Here is a 20,848-nt window from a genome sequence, read left to right as displayed (position 1 = left end):
AAGTCTTTCTCTTTCCCACAAATTCCAAAACAAGGAAATTCACAAGCCACTTCTGTTTCAATAATCCAAGCCTCGACTTTGTCTTTTGTCTCTGTGTCAGAGATATCACCTTACCAAATTTTTGCTCTGTGAATCAAGAGTAAAAAAAAAAAAAAAAAAAAAAAAAAATACAATGGTAGCAATTGTCATAGTAAAGGTAATTAGCAACAAGAGCTAGGCTAATTATACGGCAATTACAAAAGGCCGGAGCGACCGCTATTCTCTTATTAGCGGTGTCAGATTTTCCTGTTAAAATATCCGGAGACGCATTGTGCTGCGGTAATGCTGGAGTAATAACACACGTTCTGTTTCGTGAGCACAGTGTTATCAGCGATCAGCTGTTATTTATAGCATGAGGAGAGAATAGAAACGGTGACAGCTGGAAATTGAGTTGTTTCCCCGACTCTGTGGCAGGATCTGTGCTGGTGGACAAAAAGAGTCACGCAGAGGGAGTCACCGTTTCGTACAGAAGGGTTTTAAGGAAGCATAACAAACAAGGACGGTTTGGTCTCTTTTTAAAAATGTGCACGCCAGTGATTTCATTCAGAGCAATGTGTCGATGGACAACGCATGCCGATGTGGAAAAATGACACCGTTGTCCTGTTTAAAAAGTTCATCCGGGTTAAGATTTTGGTGGAATGCATGGTGGATCATGTGTCAGCCAATAGAAGATACTCTGGGCAAAGCATCCATGCTGATGTTGAGAAAACGGATAGAGAAACTATTTGCACCCAGTGCTAAAATCTATAATTAAATCCTGTAAAAAAAAAATCTATAATTAAATCCAGTGTTAAAAATCTATAATTAAATCCAGTGCTAAAATCTGTAATTAAATCCAGTGCTAAAAATCTATAATTAAATCCTGTGTTAAAAATCTATAATTAAATCCTGTTAAAAATCTATAATTAAATCATGTGTTAAAAATCTATAATTAAATCCAGTGCTAAAAATCTATAATTAAATCCTGTGTTAAAAATCTATAATTAAATCATGTGTTAAAAATCTATAATTAAATCCTGTTAAAAATCTATAATTAAATCCAGTGTTAAAAATCTATAATTAAATCCTGTGTTAAAAATCTATAATTAAATCCTGTAAAAAAAAAATCTATAATTAAATCCAGTGCTAAAATCTGTAATTAAATCCAGTGTTAAAAATCTATAATTAAATCCTGTGTTAAAAATCTATAATTAAATCATGTGTTAAAAATCTATAATTAAATCCTGTTAAAAATCTATAATTAAATCCAGTGTTAAAAATCTATAATTAAATCCTGTGTTAAAAATCTATAATTAAATCCTGTGTTAAAAATCTATAATTAAATCCTGTGTTAAAAATCTATAATTAAATCCAGTGTTAAAAATCTATAATTAAATCCAGTGTTAAAAATCTATAATTAAATCCTGTGATGAAAATCTATAATTAAATCCAGTGTTAATCTATAATTAAATCCAGTGTTAAAAATCTATAATTAGCAGTGAGAAAAAAGAGACTCTTAGATGTGTTTTGATTCTGTCTTTAAATGATTCTTTACAGATGTCCATAATCTGATATATTTTATTTTTTTTGAAATAAATATTTTCAGTGAAATGCCACAAAGCAGTTCAAATACAATGGAAAACAAGGGTCATAAATACATAAATACTATGGCCAAAATTCAGAATTAAATTAGTGATGCAGGAATACCCGAGGACACCACATCCTTTCCAAGTTTTGGAAATTCTAACTCTTCGTTCAACCCCTACTGTTGTCACTTATGGGCATGCACTTTCCTGTATTATTATTATTTATTTGTTTGTTTGTTTGTTTGCTTGTTTATTAATTTTTCCAACGAGAAAGCATAGCCTCAAGCCCCCTGTACGATTTATACTCCCCATTTTGAGTGAAAAGGTCTTCACATTCGATTGACTTGCTCGTCCTCGGTTTTGTAGATAAGCAGGTTAAACAGGCTAAAGGGACTAGCTACTTTCGTGCGCCCACCGATCTCTGCAGCTTCCTCCCAAGCTTTATTTTCCTCTGTAATGTCTTTCTGCATGTTAAATGAGAGGCTGTAATTGATTCTGTTAATCAGTAAGACACTGTGAGTGAGTGAGGAACGGGAGAAAACCTGGATTTGGTCGAGGACTCATCGGGTCATATCCTTTGGATATGTCACTCTGGATAGAATCTCGGTTCAGATGGAGAAACTATGGGAGAGTGTGATGCACTGCGCTAATACGAGACAGCTTTGCCTACAATATTAGAAATGTGGGGGTTTTTTGTGTAGTATTTCTGTAGTTGTGTGTCTGTAGCTTGTGTACACACTCTCTCTCTCTCTGTCTCTCTCTCTGTCTCTCTCTCTCTCTCTCTCTCTCTCTCTCTCGCGCTCTCTCTCTCTCTCTCTCTCTCTCTTTCTTTTTCCACACACACACTTGTGCACACACACGTAGAGTAAAATCTTACCTCTCTCTCTCTCACACACACACATTCACACTGCAGCATTTGGGCAAGGCTCAGCTTGTCAGTTCCTGCCTGAACCCTTAATATTCAGCTGTAGCTGTCCACACCGAAGCTGAATTAAACTGGTAGCATGTACCAAGTCTGGTTCTCTCCATTCCCGTCGTCTCTTTATAAACGGAGACTCATTAAAGTCCTTTAAAATCACAGCTGAGCGTCTTGGAAAAAAACACCACAGGGCCCTCTCTAGGTCTAATCTCTCCCGGTACCGTTAAATCGGGCCTTCTGTGGATTTCCTTTCGAAAGGGTTTGATCATAAACACACGAGAGAAGTGGGCTTTTTACTCTCCATCCTAATTTTACACACTTAGAGATGCGCGCGCACACACACACACACACACACACACACACACACACACACACACACACACACACACACACACACACACACTTCTTGTGGAGAATCGGGCACCTCACTCACAATTCATTGGAAATAATGAAAATTCTAGCTAGCAATTATAACTACTTCTATTCACGTCGAGCCTGGTTCAGCAAAAAATGGTGAAATTGTTGTAAAGAAGATTCACATGGTCTTGGCAAGTGAGTGACACACGTGTACTTCACACGTGAATACGGCCTGATTAGGATGGAACATTGAAGCCATTTTTGTCTGCACAGAATGAAGTATCCATGAAGAAGAGTTGAACAGAAAAGTGTGAGTCTGAAAGTTTTGATTGTGGTTTGAAATATGAGATTGACCTGATTGAGGTGTGTGTGTGTGTGTGTGTGTGTGTGTGTGTGTGTGTTTTAGCCTGACTTTGATCTCGATGAAACATTAGACTATCACTCAGTAGCTGTCAGTTTTAATTTCGCCCGACGGTGCGAGCTGGCCTGGGATCAGGCGGATGAGTCGGCGAGCTGTGCGAGTACTGCTTTGTGTCACGTCGCGGTAGCGGTGGATCTTTGTCACAATGCGAGGAAGCAGACTCAGAAGGGAACCCGTCCTCATCTGGGTAACAACAGATAGTGTGAGAGTAAAAGAAAGTTCATTATGGTTTAATGTGAAGTCTGTTTGTTGAACTAGTCCACTGTTCACTAAAGGAGACCCGAGTGCAAATCGGCATGTGGTAATGCAGTCCAAGACCATAGTAGCAACCGTCGTCCCAGCAACCACAGTGAGAATGTCCATGTGGAATTGAGGTCCAAAAGCATTTCCATAGTACTTCAAGCGGTACCGTCCTCAGCGATCTCCAGGCTGTAGCGTCCGATTGATGAGAGAACTCATGACTAAGGCTAAGTAATTAATCACAAGTGAAATATTGCATAAATAACCAATATTTATCATTATTTGACACAGCCAGTTAAGTTAGCTACTGGAATTGATGCTAATGTAACCTGACATTAGCAAAGAAAAGACTATCGTAGTTAAATGTAACTAGTTTTTGTTGGAAAATTCGCAGAACTGACCTCAATACGGCTTTTTCAAATTCGCTGGAGGTCATGCCGTCTAGCGAGGAAAGGAGGCGCATCGTTTTGTACGAGTTTTGGCTTACATATATATATTTACATATATATACATATGGCCTTTTGATATTTGACGGTCGAAATAAAAATGTAAGGAGTAAAAACTTTATTTATTTTTTTTTAATTTTGGGAATGTAATTAAGAGTACAAGTATTCAGTATCAGTAATACTGAAAGTATAAATACCCCAAGATTATACACAAGTATAGTAACCAAGTAGAGTTACTGAAGTATTTTCCACCACCTGGTAGCCCTGTTATGGCCAGTAGTGCTGTCTGATAATGCCCAACATGACCCAACACTACTCCAGCAAAGCAGAAGCACGGCTACTTGGCGACAAGTCATTCACACGCATACAAACACTGGGGTTTGGCCCCGCTGTACTATTTTGGTTCAAAGTTTTAAAAGTCACACTGATGTTCCTCGATTTTAAAAACCTGGCTCCATGAACTCCGCAGTAGAGTATAATAAATCCAGACCGATGTAAAACAAAACAACAGCAACAAAAAAATGGAGCTTCGCCTTGTGAAATTCTTTCTCCGTCCTCTCCTTTAGCCTTAGGGCTCTTGTACTTTAGAGAAGTAAGATGGCAGCTGTTGCACAAATAAATAATTGGCCCGACCATTTGCAATGTCTAAATGATGAGACGAAATCGGAAGGATTGGATACAACGTGCATTTCCCAGACCTCCAAGATCTCGGCGAACTGGGAAAATCATGAATATCATGCAATATTTTATTTTATTAGCATGTAAAGTTGTAATGCGTTAAGGATGATAAAGTCCGCTTTAAAAATGAAGTATTTGGTCTACTGCTTAAAGACAGAAGGAGGCAGCTGGAATGTTTTAATCGTGTAATATAACCGCTGGATAATTAATAATCTACTCTTCGACGATGTCTGAGCCAGCAATTAGCAACACGGTAGCGTCATTATTCCGTAATTCTTCCCCTGTATTGTGGCATTCATCTTTTTTCAATCTGTTTATTAACGGATGTACACGTGTGTATATGCAGTGTTCTGATCGGCCAAAGTGGTTTACACGTAGATCACCCACTTGTCATCGGGTTGCGTTTCTCCTTCTCAAAGCGTAAGACGACATCGTAAAAGTCGGATGGAATTCAAACGGCCGCTCTCGCGATTCAAAATCCTATTTTTGTTTCATTTCTATTGTCAGCTTTTGTGTTGTACGTGTTTTTACAGTCCTGAATTTCTGTCATTTCAGATTGATGTCTGATGGCTGGGAGCCTCCAGGCTCACATCCAAGATTGACACTCGACAGCGCATACTCTACGCCAATCTCTTGAGCGAGTTCCACTTTCTACCAGACAAAAACGCCCACAAGCTCCTGATACACCCGCCCACCGCCAAGCCGAGCAACATACAGGACGCCCTCAGCCAATCGCTGGGGCAGGAACGCGTTACCATGGACACCGAGTCCACCTACTCCGGCTACTCGTATCACTCGGGCCGGTCGAGAGGATCCCACAGACATGGGTAAGCATGAATATGAAGTCAACGCATACATGCGAAGAACTTTATACTTACAGTGATGCATTATACTCTCATCGTCAGGGGAAAAAAACATCCATAGGTTTGTGTATTTGTATTTGTGCGTGTTCTTTTCGAATTAGAAAACGCCCAGTTGCATTCTCCAAGAAATGTCCCAAAGTTTTCTTTAGCACAGTAGACCGGAAAATTTACTTTGACTTGTATTCAAACAAAAACAGTAGACAAGGTATTTCCTGTATTACCCATTTGACGGCGTTTTTTTTTTTTTTTTTTTTTTTTTTTTATAAAAAGACGTATGTTTTTAGTCAGAAATTGATGCTTGCAACACGTTCCAAAAATAGTTGGGACGGGGGCAATTTAGGACTTAATAACGAAGTTGAAATAACGAGGTGATGTGAAAGAGTTGAGGCAGTCGTGTTGTAGTATATAAGGAGCCTTCTAGAATGGTCTAGTCCTTCAGGAGCAAGGACGGGTCGAGACTCGGACGGCAGTTCGCCAACAGATGTGTCGGTGAATAATCCCGAATTTCGAAAACGACGTTCCCCAAAGAGAATTGGCTAGGGATTCGTGCATTTCAGCCTGTATAGTGCACAATGTGATTCAAAGGTTCGAGGAATCCGGTCAGATCCCGGTGCGTAAAGGGCAAGGTCGAAAATCGCTCCCGGACGAGCATGACCTCCAGTCTCTCAGACGTCACAGTCGTAAGGTTCTGTAATGGATATCACGGCATGGCAATACTTCATTAACCTTTGTCAGTCAACACTGTTCACTGCTGCATCTATAGATGCAGGTTAAGGCTTTACTAGGCGAAGCAGAAGCCATACATGAACGTTATCCAGAAGCTCTGCTCCAGAAGACTTCTCTGGGCTCGGTCCCATCTGAGATGGACAGTAGCACAGTGGAAGCGTGTTTTGTCGTCTGACGAGTCGACATTTCAAATCCTCCTTGGACAAAACAGCTGTCGTGGTGTTCGGTCCAAACAGGAAAGGGACCATCCAAGCTGTTATCAGCGCCAGGTCCAAAAGCCAGCGTCTGTCGTGGTATGCGGGTGTGTCAGTGCCCATGGCATGGGGAACTTGCACATCTGTGAGGGCCTCATTAATGCAGGACGATATGTAGACATTTCGGAGCAACATATGCTGCCATCCAGACGCTGTTGTTTCCAGGGACCACGTTCTGCCCGGATTACAAGCGCATTACGGCTGCGTAAGCCGAGACCGCGGGTGCTACATCGGCCTACCCGCGGTCCTGCGCTGCCTCCAGTCGAGAAGGTGTGGCGCATCATGAAGCAGAAAAAAACGGCACTCGAGTCCCCGTACAATTGCGTAGCTGAAGACCTGCATAACGGAAAGACGGGGGGAAATTCCAATCGCTAAACGCAACCAACTGGTGTCTCCAGTGCTCAAGCGCTTAATAACAGACGCGGTGGTAAACACTCAACTGTACCGACCTTTACAGCGTTGCACTCGTCCGATTTGGAAGTAGTGTATGATGAAAAAGAAAAAAAACCCTCAAAGTGAATAGAATTTTTTTCAAATCGCCAGTTTTTTGGAATTCGGAAAAAAACAAACACCACATGAGAGAGCAGTGTCTTCCAGTGATGAGTAGACCCTCAACTTATTTTCGCCCCAAATACCACAAGTATTACAAAGCCTTGACTCATGTTCTTTGAATCTCTCCCTTCTTTTCTCCCCTTTTCTTTCTTCCTGCTGTTCGGCAGGTTAGTTTTCTCTGGGCTATTTATCTTTCAGTGGTTAAATTGCTCTGACTGACAGGTTCAGGAAGTCAGTAGCAGACAGGTGCTGAGGCACCATGGAGACTAATCCTGTCTTTCTTTGTATCACTCGGCTCTCTCTCTCTCTCTCTCTCTCTCTCTCTCTCTCTCTCTCTCTCTCTCTCTCTCTCTCTCTCTCTCTCTGGGGTCTGTACACCTCTATCTCCATGTCTTTTCTTTCCTTTTTCTTGCACCAGCACCTGCATTGGCTCTAAGGTTTTGGAGGGCTCGGGGAGACGGATATTTTTTCTCACTTTCCTTCCTGCCTCATTCCCCAGCTCGCTTTTCACATTTCCATAGAGATTTTTCCTTTTCTTCAGGGATGGACCAATCATGAATTTATTAGCTAGGCCACCAGGCAGGTAAAAGCATCAATGTGCTTCCCAGCCCCATGGTTTGGTTGGCAGGGAAATGACAGGGCTTAAAAAAAAAAGGAAAAAAAAGTGGTAGCTAATGTAATATAATAACGTGGTGGTTTAGTTATTTAAGTGTCTTAATGCCGAGTAAAGGAAATGAAATGAATGAGTTTATTGTTATGATAGTGTCTAATGTAAGTGTCTAATTTGTCGCTATGTCTAATGTAAGTGTTTAATTCGTCGCTATGTCTAATGTAAGTGTCTAATTCGTCGCCATGTCTAATGTAAGTGTCTAATTCGTCGCCATGTCTAATGTAAGTGTTTAATTCGTCGCTATGTCTAATGTAAGTGTTTAATTCGTCGCTATGTCTAATGTAAGTGTCTAATTCGTCGCCATGTCTAATGTAAGTGTCTAATTCGTCGCCATGTCTAATGCAAGTGTCTAATTCGTCGCTATGTATAATGTAAGTGTTTAATTCGTCGCTATGTCTAATGTAAGTGTTTAATTCGTCGCTATGTATAATGTCGCCATGTCTAATTCACTATGTCTAATTCGTCGCTATGTCTAATGTAAGTGTTTAATTCGTCGCTATGTCTAATGTAAGTGTTTAATTCGTCGCTATGTCTAATGTAAGTGTCTAATTCGTCGCTATGTCTAATGTAAGTGTTTAATTCGTCGCTATGTCTAATGTAAGTGTTTAATTCGTCGCTATGTCTAATGTAAGTGTTTAATTCGTCGCTATGTCTAATGTAAGTGTCTAATTCGTCGCTATGTCTAATGTAAGTGTTTAATTCGTCGCTATGTCTAATGTAAGTGTTTAATTCGTCGCTATGTCTAATGTAAGTGTTTAATTCGTCGCTATGTCTAATGTAAGTGTCTAATTCGTCGCTATGTCTAATGTAAGTGTTTAATTCGTCGCTATGTCTAATGTAAGTGTTTAATTCGTCGCTATGTCTAATGTAAGTGTTTAATTCGTCGCTATGTCTAATGTAAGTGTCTAATTCGTCGCTATGTCTAATGTAAGTGTCTAATTCGTCGCTATGTCTAATGTAAGTGTTTAATTCGTCGCTATGTATAATGTCGCCATGTCTAATTCACTATGTCTAATTCGTCGCTATGTCTAATGTAAGTGTTTAATTCGTCGCTATGTCTAATGTAAGTGTCTAATTCGTCGCCATGTCTAATGTAAGTGTCTAATTCGTCGCCATGTCTAATGTAAGTGTCTAATTCGTCGCTATGTCTAATGTAAGTGTCTAATTCGTCGCTATGTCTAATGTAAGTGTCTAATTCGTCGCTATGTCTAATGTAAGTGTCTAATTCGTCGCTATGTCTAATGTAAGTGTCTAATTCGTCGCTATGTCTAATGTAAGTGTCTAATTCGTCGCTATGTCTAATGTAAGTGTTTAATTCGTCGCTATGTATAATGTCGCCATGTCTAATTCACTATGTCTAATTCGTCGCTATGTCTAATGTAAGTGTCTAATTCGTCGCTATGTCTAATGTAAGTGTTTAATTCGTCGCTATGTCTAATGTAAGTGTCTAATTCGTCGCTATGTCTAATGTAAGTGTCTAATTCGTCGCTATGTATAACGTAAGTGTCTAATTCGTCGCTATGTATAACGTAAGTGTCTAATTCGTCGCTATGTATAACGTAAGTGTCTAATTCGTCGCTATGTCTAATGTAAGTGTCTAATTCGTCGCTATGTCTAATGTAAGTGTTTAATTCGTCGCTATGTCTAATGTAAGTGTTTAATTCGTCGCTATGTCTAATGTAAGTGTCTAATTCGTCGCTATGTCTAATGTAAGTGTTTAATTCGTCGCTATGTCTAATGTAAGTGTTTAATTCGTCGCTATGTCTAATGTCGCCATGTCTAATTCACTATGTCTAATTCGTCGCTATGTCTAATGTAAGTGTTTAATTTGTCGCTATGTATAACGTAAGTGTTTAATTCGTCGCTATGTCTAATGTAAGTGTTTAATTCGTCGCTATGTCTAATGTAAGTGTTTAATTCGTCGCTATGTCTAATGTAAGTGTTTAATTCGTCGCTATGTCTAATGTAAGTGTCTAATTCGTCGCTATGTCTAATGTAAGTGTCTAATTCGTCGCTATGTCTAATGTAAGTGTCTAATTCGTCGCTATGTCTAATGTAAGTGTCTAATTCGTCGCTATGTCTAATGTAAGTGTCTAATTCGTCGCTATGTCTAATGTAAGTGTTTAATTCGTCGCTATGTCTAATGTAAGTGTCTAATTTGTCGCCATGTCTAATGTAAGTGTCTAATTCGTCGCCATGTCTAATGTAAGTGTCTAATTCGTCGCTATGTCTAATGTAAGTGTTTAATTCGTCGCTATGTATAACGTAAGTGTCTAATTCGTCGCTATGTCTAATGTAAGTGTCTAATTCGTCGCTATGTATAACGTAAGTGTCTAATTCGTCGCTATGTCTAATGTAAGTGTTTAATTCGTCGCTATGTATAACGTAAGTGTCTAATTCGTCACTATGTCTAATGTAAGTGTCTAATTCGTCGCTATGTCTAATGTAAGTGTCTAATCCGTCGCTATGTCTTATTCACCCGTCCTTGACTGTAAATGAAATTATTCAATAAGTTCCGTGTCTCGACAGCCTCGTGTTTCCATTTCCATTACATTTATGGCATTTGGCAGATGCTCTTATCCAGAGCGACTTACTCATTTCTACAACCGCGCAGTTGAGGGTCTCGCTCAAGGGCCCAACAGGGACAGCTTGGTGGTGCTGGGATTTGAACTCTTGACCAGAACTTGGTCAGAAGTCCAATGCCTTAACAACTGCGCTATCTCTGCCATCTACAGACAGCCAGGCGGTGGGATTCGGCGCGAGTAGCTCATGCTAAACTTACGGAATCGAGGCGCTTCACACCAGTGTCAAGCTTAAATATTTTTTCAGTAAATAAAAGTGTTTGCTTTGCTTTGTGAGTTTCTTTTTCTAGTTGTTGAACCTAGTTGTCCACTGGGTGACCGCTACAAATACACTCATGGCAGCGGCAAGAAGTAAAAGAAAGAACAAAATATCTCAATATTACCTCAAACTCGCTTTGTTTATTTTAATCCCGCCTGTATGCACGAGCCCAGTGCTCAGTGATCGACACCAGCAGAACACGGTAACGTTCTTCATCATGGATCTTCACTATACTGTATAATATGAGACGGAGAACACGCTGTTACAGTCTGGTACAGAATGTGATCACAGGTAGGGCTGCAACTAGCAATTATTTTCATAACCGATTAGTTGGCTGATTATTTATTTATTTATTTCCCCCCCCCCGATTAATCGGATGGGGGGGGCGGGGCAAAATTCCAGTACCCTTTTTTTGTTTATTTAAAATAAAATCCACAAACTGAGTGTTACAAACAGACTAAAACTTTACGCAACTGTTTGTCCAAAACAGAAAAGAACCCAATACACACACACACACACACACACACACACACACACCAGAATATATATTATTAATTTAGGACTGCAGTTTATTTCAGTGCTTTTTGTGCATCCATTGAATATAACGCATAAATACCCATTTAAATAATGTAAACTTATTCGTTGACGACGATTTTCGTAATCAATTATTATCGGTGTTCTTGATTAGTCGTTGCAGCTCTAATTTCAGGTCAGAAATATACATACAGTAGATCTAGAGCAGTAGGAAATATCAAGTCTGAGACTCATGTACACGCAGTAATACCACAGAGTGAATGAATTTAAAGCCCCTCCCCCCCCCCCCCCCCCCCCCCCCCCCCCCCAAGCCACCTGTAAGAATAGAAAGTCCCTGTGGGACTGGCTGCAATGATCGCTACTTACAAGAACAAACACACAATCACTTCAGGGCATTCTTCAAAGCTAAAGTTATGAGGTACGGCTAATATCCGAGCGGCTTATAAATCAGCGTGTGTTTAAAACCTAACCAACTGGTTCTCCTGGTTTCGCCAGCGTGATCAACAACCCCAAGCATTTTGCTGACAGATAATTTACTACCTGGCCATAGTCGTAAATGCTTTTGCGTGTTGTACCCTGGCATTTTTTACCTTTTGTGGAAATATTCGAAATCGGAGCTACCATAGCTCTGTCGAATGCTCAAATCTGATTGGCCAGAAGGTGGGCGTTATTATAGTATAGCAGCACAGGGAGTTCCGGCTGTAACGTCAATGATGATGTTAATATTAATGCTCTCGTCGTAATATGTTATTGTTTTCCACACACACACGGGGATGTACCATGCAAATTTAAGACTAATAATAAGGAGATTGTTGTTTAACAAAGTATAATGGGTTGTTATTCAACAAAGTAATTCTTCTGGTCGTCGACGTGGTCAAGTCTCGGTTGGGAGCACTCTCAGTCTCGGTAGCGTTTCCGGTTTTTTTCTCTCGGTAAAATGACACCTGGTAATGTCTTTTGTTAACAGTGACGTCCTGTGATTTGTCCTAAGAAAAAGGCATTACGTTTCAAAAAAAAACAACCAAAATACTAGTTAATGTAGTGGCCGTTTGTTAAATCCGAACACTGCTATATTCATGTGTTCCGTCCTATAATAATTAGGTCCCACTCGCTAGCTTCGTGTGAAAAATTGAGCTTTCTGATTTGCTTAATCCTAATTATATGCTTCCCAGTTTGAATGAAATATCCCAGTGTCAAAGGCGCTAATCCTTCAGGGGCAAAGGGGAGCTTAAAAGTTACAAAAACCCGTCTCGCTGGATTATGCGACGTGTCCTCCAGGCTCTTCTGCAAAGGATGGCTCTGTTCTAACGAGGAAATACTTTCTAGAGCATCGGTGCGTAAGCCTTACATTTCTGCATGCCTTCCCTTTTATCTGTAATTGTCGTAATTGTCTGACACACTCGGAAATCGCCAAGGCAGTCCATCACCTGCACCGTAGCCTTTTATTAAGTACTTATGGTCACATTTGAGGAGATTTTCAGCAGAGCTGCTCCATCAGGCACCTCTCGATTAGGAAGAAAATCAATCATTTATGGCCTTTAAAACGAAGAATCGATCATTAATTCATGAGTACTGCACTATCGAGTACTGTTCTTCGCCATATTGTTTCATCTTTCTCGAAAGGTTTTATCCAGCGATAACGAGCTATAACACAGTCGCGCTGTTCCAATGAGAATTATAACGTAGCACGTACAGTGCCTTGCGGAAGTATTCACCCGTCTTGGCGTGTTTCCTATTTTGCCTTACAACCTGGAATTAAAATGGATTTGGATTTGATTTGCACAGCATGCCTACCACTTTGAAGATGCAAAATCTTTTATTGTGAAACAAACAAGAAATAAGACCCACACACAAAAAAAAAAACCCCCAGAAGATTTGAGCGCGCATAACTATTCTGAATTCTGTGAATTCAGCATGGGCAGGTTGTAAAAGAGGCAATAAGAAGCACTTAACTCTGTAGTAACACTGAGACTTTGGGAAACCAGAACCGGCTGCTCTTTCATTTCTGAGCACTCGCTCGCTTACAATAAGGAGTTCTTGGCCTCGGGAGTTCTTGGCCTTTAGCTAACGGCTAATCTCTCGGTATAAATAAGTAGTTTTCTTGCTCAGATGCTCAAGCTGGCGTGAAAGCGAACAAGATTGATGAGTTTCTCTTGAGTCGATCACTGGATGTTGTTAGAGTTTTGTTCAGAATGTTGGCCCAAGTGTGGGAAAAGCTGGCAGAATCCCAAACCCCCACAGGAAGCATGTCTACTTCAGTCTAATACCTGTATTTGGAAGCAACACTGGAAGTCAAATACCATTAATCAAGCCTTAGAGTCTCGTACTGAATCCAAAATGCGGTAGACCCTTTCAAGTGCTAATTTATCTGCCACTGTCGCCGTTCAATGAAGGTTGGTTTTGGCGCTCAGCGAGGGGAAAAATCAATCTAGACTAGCCCAGTACTGTTTTAACATGCCCTTATCAGCTTTATTTTCCCTTGAGTGAATCCCAGTGCCCTTCATAAGGATTTTCATCCGGAATGGGTTTAACCGTTGAAATTAAAGTTGGTAGTTGAGTCCTTGAAGGGTTGAGGAATTCAGATACCGTAATGGTACACTTTCCAAGCTGAAGCTAAACCTGGCAGGAAAAGAAGCTTGAGCAGAAGCTGTAAAAACGACTCTTTCAGAATCGAACACTTTGGGCGCTGTATTGAGATTGGGAGTTTAGTCACTCAAGGATTGATGTTTAGCAAGTTGTCTAGTTCTCAAACTTTTCTTCTAGCCAGGATCCCATTTAACGTTATTCAGTTTCCACAGACCCCCCCTCAGTAGAGATGTATTTCGTGAACATTATTTAAATATGCACAAGTCATATTTGTTTATTGAAGCAATAGACTTTTGTTCTACCAACAGGACGCATTGTGGTCCAAGCTGACATTATTTCTAGGTCTTGTTTGAGAGCTATTGAGGTTTGGATGAATCGAAACCAATTTCAAGCGACTAATAAATAAAAAAAACGACAAGAAATCGATAATAAATCGGATCTTTAACTGTGATGAATCACCCCTGGGTGTCCCTGGGCCCCATTTTGAGAACCATGGCTCTGGTTAACAGCCTGATGTACTGTAACTCGTGTCAAGAAGACACTCATGAAATAGGTGGAAGGAAACTGACCGTTTTATTATTTCCATTTTTTCAATTATTTTATTATTGGTGAATATGTTGGGCACACGGTGGCTTAGTGGTTAGCACGTTCGCCTCACACCTCCAGGGTCGGGGCCATGTGTGTGCGGAGTTTGCATGTTCTCCCTGAGCTATGGGTTCTCCCCGTTTCCTCCGGGTACTCCGGTTTCCTCTCCCAGTCCAAAGACATGCATGGTAGGTCTAAAGTGTCCATAGTGTATGAATGGGTGTGTGCGTGTGTATGTGATTGTGCCCTGCGATGGACTGGCACCCCGTCCAGGGTGTACCCCGCCTTGTGCCCGATGCTCCCTGGGATAGGCACAGGAAAAGGAGTCAGTGGTAGAAGATGGACGGATGTTCTCTTGGGTCGTACTCACACTTGGCCCCGTTGCCTTTTACCGTGCACGATTGTACCCCCTCCCCACTCCCCCGCTGGCCTGCACTCAGATTGCACTTAGCGTTCCCGGCCTGGGCACGTTTACGTCATTGCGATGCTACTTTTTCTTTCGAAGACAGCAGGAAGAAAAGTGCTCTTGCGCACCACAGCGGAGTCCATCAATGAAACTTTGTGGTTTATTTGGAGTCGTTTGGGGCGTGGTGACACACACCCCTCTCACATGCCTTCATCGTGCTGCACGAATCGGAAGATTTTCACGGAAGCAGTCGACGTCGGATTTGCAGCTTTACTCGCCGACTACATTTCCCGTTCATTAGCGAGGTGAGAACCAGACCCTTTATAAACCCACGTGTTCTGTTCAATGGAACAGTCGCGTCATAGATGTCATGTTTCGAGTTCCGTGCTCGGCCACAGTTAACGATCACACTAGATGCGTATCATACCCGAGTCCAACTGAACGGCGCCCAGGCCCGCTTGAAGAGGAACAGAGCGATCACGCCAGTCAAACGATCTGGACTTTGGGGGTCAAACGTGCTCGGGCATGGTACAGATCGCCATGTGCGAGTACACCCTGATGTTCCGTACTTCTCCTAGTGCTGCATGTTGCTGTTCATGTCATTCCCACACACTTATAGCTGAAAGTTGGCATGGGCTCATTAAAAACAATATTGAAATGCAGGATAAGCAAGCAATTTTTCGGGAGGTTGGACGAAACCGGGGAACCCTCCGGAAACCCACACAGATATGAGGAGAACATGCGCAGAAACTCCACTCAGACAGTAAGCCAAGCTCAGGAGGAAACTCGGGGATCCTGGAGCTGTGAAGCAGCAATGCTGCCTGTTATTGGATTAATTAGACAAATCCTAGATATTAACTGGTTCCAGAGCCGTCCACGCACATCATTATTTTCACTATGAAAGGCTAATACTGTTCCTAGAGCTTCAACCTTAATCTGAGGAGGTTTATAATCTGAAGATATCAAGCTGAAAGGCATTTATTTGACCGGGATTCGTCCAATTCTGTTGTAGACCCAGGGGCCATCTGTGTAATACTCCGATTTCACTGATTATATCAACACACTGAGTCACTAGGATCACTTGAATGTGGTAAAACAGTAAAACGGAAGCATAAATTATTTATAGCGTCCTCATTTCCAACAACACTCTGCTTCATGTTGTAAAAGTTTTGGCTTTCGGTACTCTGCGGTATTGGAAGATTCGTACCCTGAACCTTAAACACTAAATGGTGCATTTCGAGAACAATAGGCCAAGTGGGGAAATTTGTAAACACAGCCAGGCGCTGGAGTTCCCCTCTGAGATTTCACAGGACGGGACTGCATTTTTTTTTTTTTTTTATTATTTTTTTCTTTCCCTTTCCACTCTCCAGATGATTTATGGTTCAGTGATTTTGGAGTGCTGGAGTGAAAAACATTTCAGGTATAGTGCAGGTAGGGGTGTGGTACACACAAGACAGAAACAGTATGTTTATTAGGGCGGTTCCACCCGTTCTAGTTATAACAGGTAGCTGGAGTCAAAGCAAGACGGGTAGAGTAATCATTATCATGAGGATGAGTATTTTTATAATCTCAGCAGTCGGAGGTTCGCATTCCCGTGATCTGCACTGATGGTTTTTTTTTTGTTTGTTTGTCGCAAACTCGATATCCATCCTTGAGGACAACCCCCCTTTCTTTTTGGGATCGCATTTACATGTATGGCATTTGGCACCCTTATCCAGCGCGACTTGCATTTATCTCATTTACACGTCTGAGCAGTTGAGGGTTAAGGGCCTTGGTCAAGGGCCCAACAGTGGTGGATTGGCAGTGCTGGGGCTTAGTGGTTAAGGCTTTGGGTTACTGATCGGAAGGTCGGGGGTTCAAGCCCCAGCACTGCCTGTCTGCTCTAGGGGCGCCATATCATGGCTGACCCTGTGCTGTGACCCTGTGCTCTGACCCCAGCTCCCTGACAGGCTGGGGTATGCGAAGAAAACAATTTCACTGTGCTCTACTGTATATGTGACCAATAAAGATTCATTCATTCTTAACCGTTGAGCTGCTCAATCCCACACTGCTGATTTAAATTTCTGAGATTTTCTGAGCTGTACTCGCGTGTGTGTGGAGCAAGCTGCTGAGACTGACAGGACATTGATGAGTAAAGGAGATGCGCATGTGAGATTCTCTTTTGAATACTGGTAAACAAATGCACACGGTATGATAACCGCCAATTTTCATACCGCGGTATATCGTCAAAACGGTATACCCATGCAACCGTAATAACAGGACATCTGCCTGTTTGAAGGGCTTTGACAGTGCTAGTATGATGCCGTGACCCACTGCGTCTCACGCTCGGAGCACTTCCTGCTTTTATTATCCATGTACACCAAATAGCTTCTTTTTTCTTTCTCCAAATCCATGTGTCATTCATCTTCCTTACCGAGTTCATGAGTTTGAAGTCCTGTGCTGGGGAAAGGGAAGCGGGTGATGGAAACCACAACATTTAGAGCAGCGTGTCGGTCTAAACTTCAGGATATCCTCTATATACCCTGTTTATTTTTAGGGTTTATATGAAGCAGCCTCAGACTGCGTCCTCGCTGCGGGGGTTTCCATATTAACCGTTGTGTTCCCATATTCACTCAGGCCAGTCGAACACTCTAACTAGAGAATGTTTTCGTTTACACAGTTATGCGGCGCCGCGTTATGTAACAAGAGACGAAACGTCCTAACGAGTCCAGCGTCGTGCGGCTGCCAAACTGGACCGTGTGAAATTGTCCACTTTTTCCAACAGATTTAAAGTGAAGACCTGGGAATTCACTTTCAGGATTTTCCTACGAAATGTTTGGCAGCTAAACCTTGGTCGGTTAGTATCGAGTGCTTTCTCTAAGGTTAATTCTTCACGTCAGTTGAAGCCTTAGCAAAGTTCATTCATATGAGGTGCAGATCTTTTATCATAGGACTTTTATCATAAGATCGTCAGATACGTTCTCAAGATATAGCTAAGAATATAATAAATACGTTTGTTTTCTTTTTCTCTCTCTTTCACGTGTAACTGTTTCTAAGCCTTGGTGTTTTATTCAATGTGTTTACTTACTTAGTCGTTTTATTAGTCGCTTCATTTATACCTGTTTACACCGATCAACCATAACATTTAAACCATTGACAGGTGACGTGAATCACATTGATTATCTCGCTACAGTGGCACCTTTCCAGCGGTGGATATATTAGGCACAGTAAGTGAACAGTTAGTTCACAGAGTTGATGTGATGAAAGCAGGAAAAATGGGCAAGCGTGAGGATCTGAGCGACTTTGACGAGGGCCAAATTGTGATGGCTAGACAACCGGGTCTGAGCATCTCCAAAACTGCAGGTCTTGTGGGGTGTTCCCGGTATGCAGTGGTTAATACCTTCCAAAAGTGGTCCAAGGAAGGACAACCGGTGAACGAGCGACAGGGTCATGGGCGCCCAAGATTCATTAATGCACGTGGGGAGCAAAGGCTAGCCCGTCTGGTCCGACGCCCTAGAAGAGCTACTGTAGCACAGATTGCTGAAAGAGTTCATGCTGGATCTGATGGAAAGCTGTCAGAACACACAGTGCATCACAGCTTGCTGTGTATGGGGCAGAGTAACTACTGACCCCTGTCCACCACCGAAAGTACCTACAATGGGCATTTCAGCATCAGAACTAGACAATGGAGCAATGTAAGAAGGTCTGATGAATCATGTGCAGGATGCACTATGGGAAGAAGGCAAGCCGACGGAGGCAGTGCGATTCTCTGGACAGTGTTTGCTGGTTAACCTTTAGTCCTGGCTTTCATGACACATACCACCTACCTAAACATTGCAGACCAAGTACACCCCTTCATGGCGGCGGTATTCCCTAATGGCAGTGGCGTCTTTCAGCAGGATAATGCGCCCTGCAACACTCCAAACATTGTTCAGGAACGGTTTGAGGAACATAAAGAGTTCAAGGTGGTGACTTGACCTCCAAATTCCCCAGATCCCAATCTGATCGAGCGTCTGTGGGATGTGCCGGACAAACAAGTGTGATCCATGGAGGCCCCACCTCACAACTTACAGGACTTAAAGGATCTGCTGCTGACGTCTTGGTGCCAGATACCACAGCACACCTTCAGAGGTCTTGTGGAGTCCATGCCTCAGTGTGTCAGAGCTGTTTTGGTGGCACAAGGGCGACCTACACAGTATCATGCAGGTGGTTTTAATGTTCTGGCTGATGGGTGTATCTATTATAACGTGTATTTTATTCATCTTTTAGTGTGGTTTTGTTTTATTTGACTCTGTCTCGTTTTGTAATGTTGATGTGCCTTTTCAATCTCAATCCCTCTCAGTTGTACATTACTTTGGTCAGCTTCAGCTGTTTTAAATGAGCTCTAGAAAGTTACTACTGGGGGATTACACTGGCCACTTTAATAGGAACACCTTTACACCTGCTTATTCATCTAATTCTAAAATCAGCCAAAAATGATGGACGCGTTGGAAAACATTGGAAAAAAGTTTCGCCTGGTCGTTTTCCGATTTTCAGATCCCCAGTTTGGGTGAGTCTGTGTCCACTGTAGCCTCGGATTCCTGTTCTTGGCTGACAGGATTGGAACTTGATGAGGTCTTGATGTGCCTCAAGGTTCAGTGTTTTGTGCCTTCTGAGATACTTTTCTGATCGCCTTGGTTGTAAAGAGTTACTATAGCCTTCCTGACAGCTCGAACCTGTCTGGCCGTTCAATTCTGACTTCCCTCGATCACCAACCAGATATTTCATCCTGCAACAGCCACGCTGCGGTCAACGTCACGTTGGCGGAGATCATCCTTTTTCCCAATTCTGATGTTTGGCATGAGCATTAACTGAAGCTCTTAACCTGCATCTGCATGATTTTATGCATTGTGCTGCTGCCAAAGGATTTCAGATGTGGTCCCGATGACAGAAGATTGCTTTATAAGAGACTTTGGGGGGGGGGGGCTAGAACTGGGACTTTTTCACTGTCGAGTTTACTAGCTGGTCATTAAGGAAAGGTAGGCATTTCAGCCATGCCATTATGCTGGAGCAGGTGATGGCAGGTCTGTCATCCCTGTTGCATTTCCCACTTTATCAAGTTTGAACAGCTGCTTGCTTTCTGTGTCTCTCTGTCTGTGTGTTTGTGCTGATGCAGTGAGTAAATTCATCAATTCAAAAAGTCAAGCACATTAGGATTACGGCTGCTCTGGCTGTCTGCATAGTTTGCATTCTTGTGTATCTTGGCTTAACCACGCCGTGTTTGTGTGTGAATGGGGGGAAAAAAACGGATTTGCACAGCAAGCAATGATAAAGAACCAGATGAAAAGCAGACAGCTATAGATGCCGTTTCAGCCCTTTAACTATCCACTGTTCTAGTCGACTTTCACAATGGTAGCTATTCAGTACAGTGTGATTTCCTCCCAGCAGCGATCCTACACTACTGCATCAACAGCGGAACAGTTCCACTGAACATGTTCACATTCCTAACAGCGCATGCATTCTTTTAGCCACTGATTAGCATTATGATTGACAGTACCAACATTGCAAGCACTGAACAATACTGAACAGTCACAGCCTTACGGATGTGTCGATACAAAACAAAAATTCATTCCAGTCGGTTTACCATTTGTACAGAACCGGCATTTGATGATGCGTCAATGTGCAGGAAAGACGTCAACGTCCTCTCATCCGTCCATCCATCGTCCAGATCACTTATCATACACAGGGTCACAGGGGAAGCCTGGAGTCGATCACAGGGAACTCGGGGCACGGGGTAGCGTACACCCTGGACGAGGTGCCGAGCCATCACAGGGCACAATCACACACCCATTCACACACGACGGACCGTTTGGAAATACCGCTTAGCCTACAACGGATGTCTTTGGACTGGGGGAGGAAAGCGGAGTACCGGGAGGAAACCCCCGAAGCCTACAACATGGAAACTCCACGCACACAGGGTGGAGGCGGGATTCGAACCCCCAACCTGAGGCAAACGTGCTAACCATCGGCGTAGGAATCAAATCACAGCTCAGAAGTCATGTCACGGGGACTTTGCAGAACTGTGAAGACTTCCAAGCAGTTAATTCCGTCAGCCATCAAATAGCTTCATCTAATAACTCGTCGAATAAATGAATATTGTTAGCCACTTAATAGATTCACATTCTAACGGGATTTATCTATTTATTTT

The 20,848-nt window shown here is 42.2% G+C and overlaps 1 protein-coding gene across 1 annotated transcript in view; it reads left to right on the top strand.

Moving 5' to 3' along the window:
- Nucleotides 1-20,848, top strand: part of LOC108258981 (vang-like protein 1) — an 82,944-nt gene that overhangs the window by 21,348 nt on the left and 40,748 nt on the right. Inside the window, exon 2 of the mRNA XM_017458058.3 lies at nt 5,221-5,492. Within this exon, the coding sequence (XP_017313547.1) occupies nt 5,422-5,492 (71 nt within the window). The 5' untranslated portion in view covers nt 5,221-5,421. The remainder of the gene's footprint in view (nt 1-5,220; nt 5,493-20,848) is intronic.

The sequence above is a fragment of the Ictalurus punctatus genome, chromosome 26 (genome assembly GCF_001660625.3).
Source record: "Ictalurus punctatus breed USDA103 chromosome 26, Coco_2.0, whole genome shotgun sequence".
Lineage (NCBI taxonomy): Eukaryota > Metazoa > Chordata > Actinopteri > Siluriformes > Ictaluridae > Ictalurus > Ictalurus punctatus.
The sequence above is the reverse complement of the archived record's forward strand: the minus strand, read 5'-3'. Positions and strand labels throughout refer to the sequence as shown.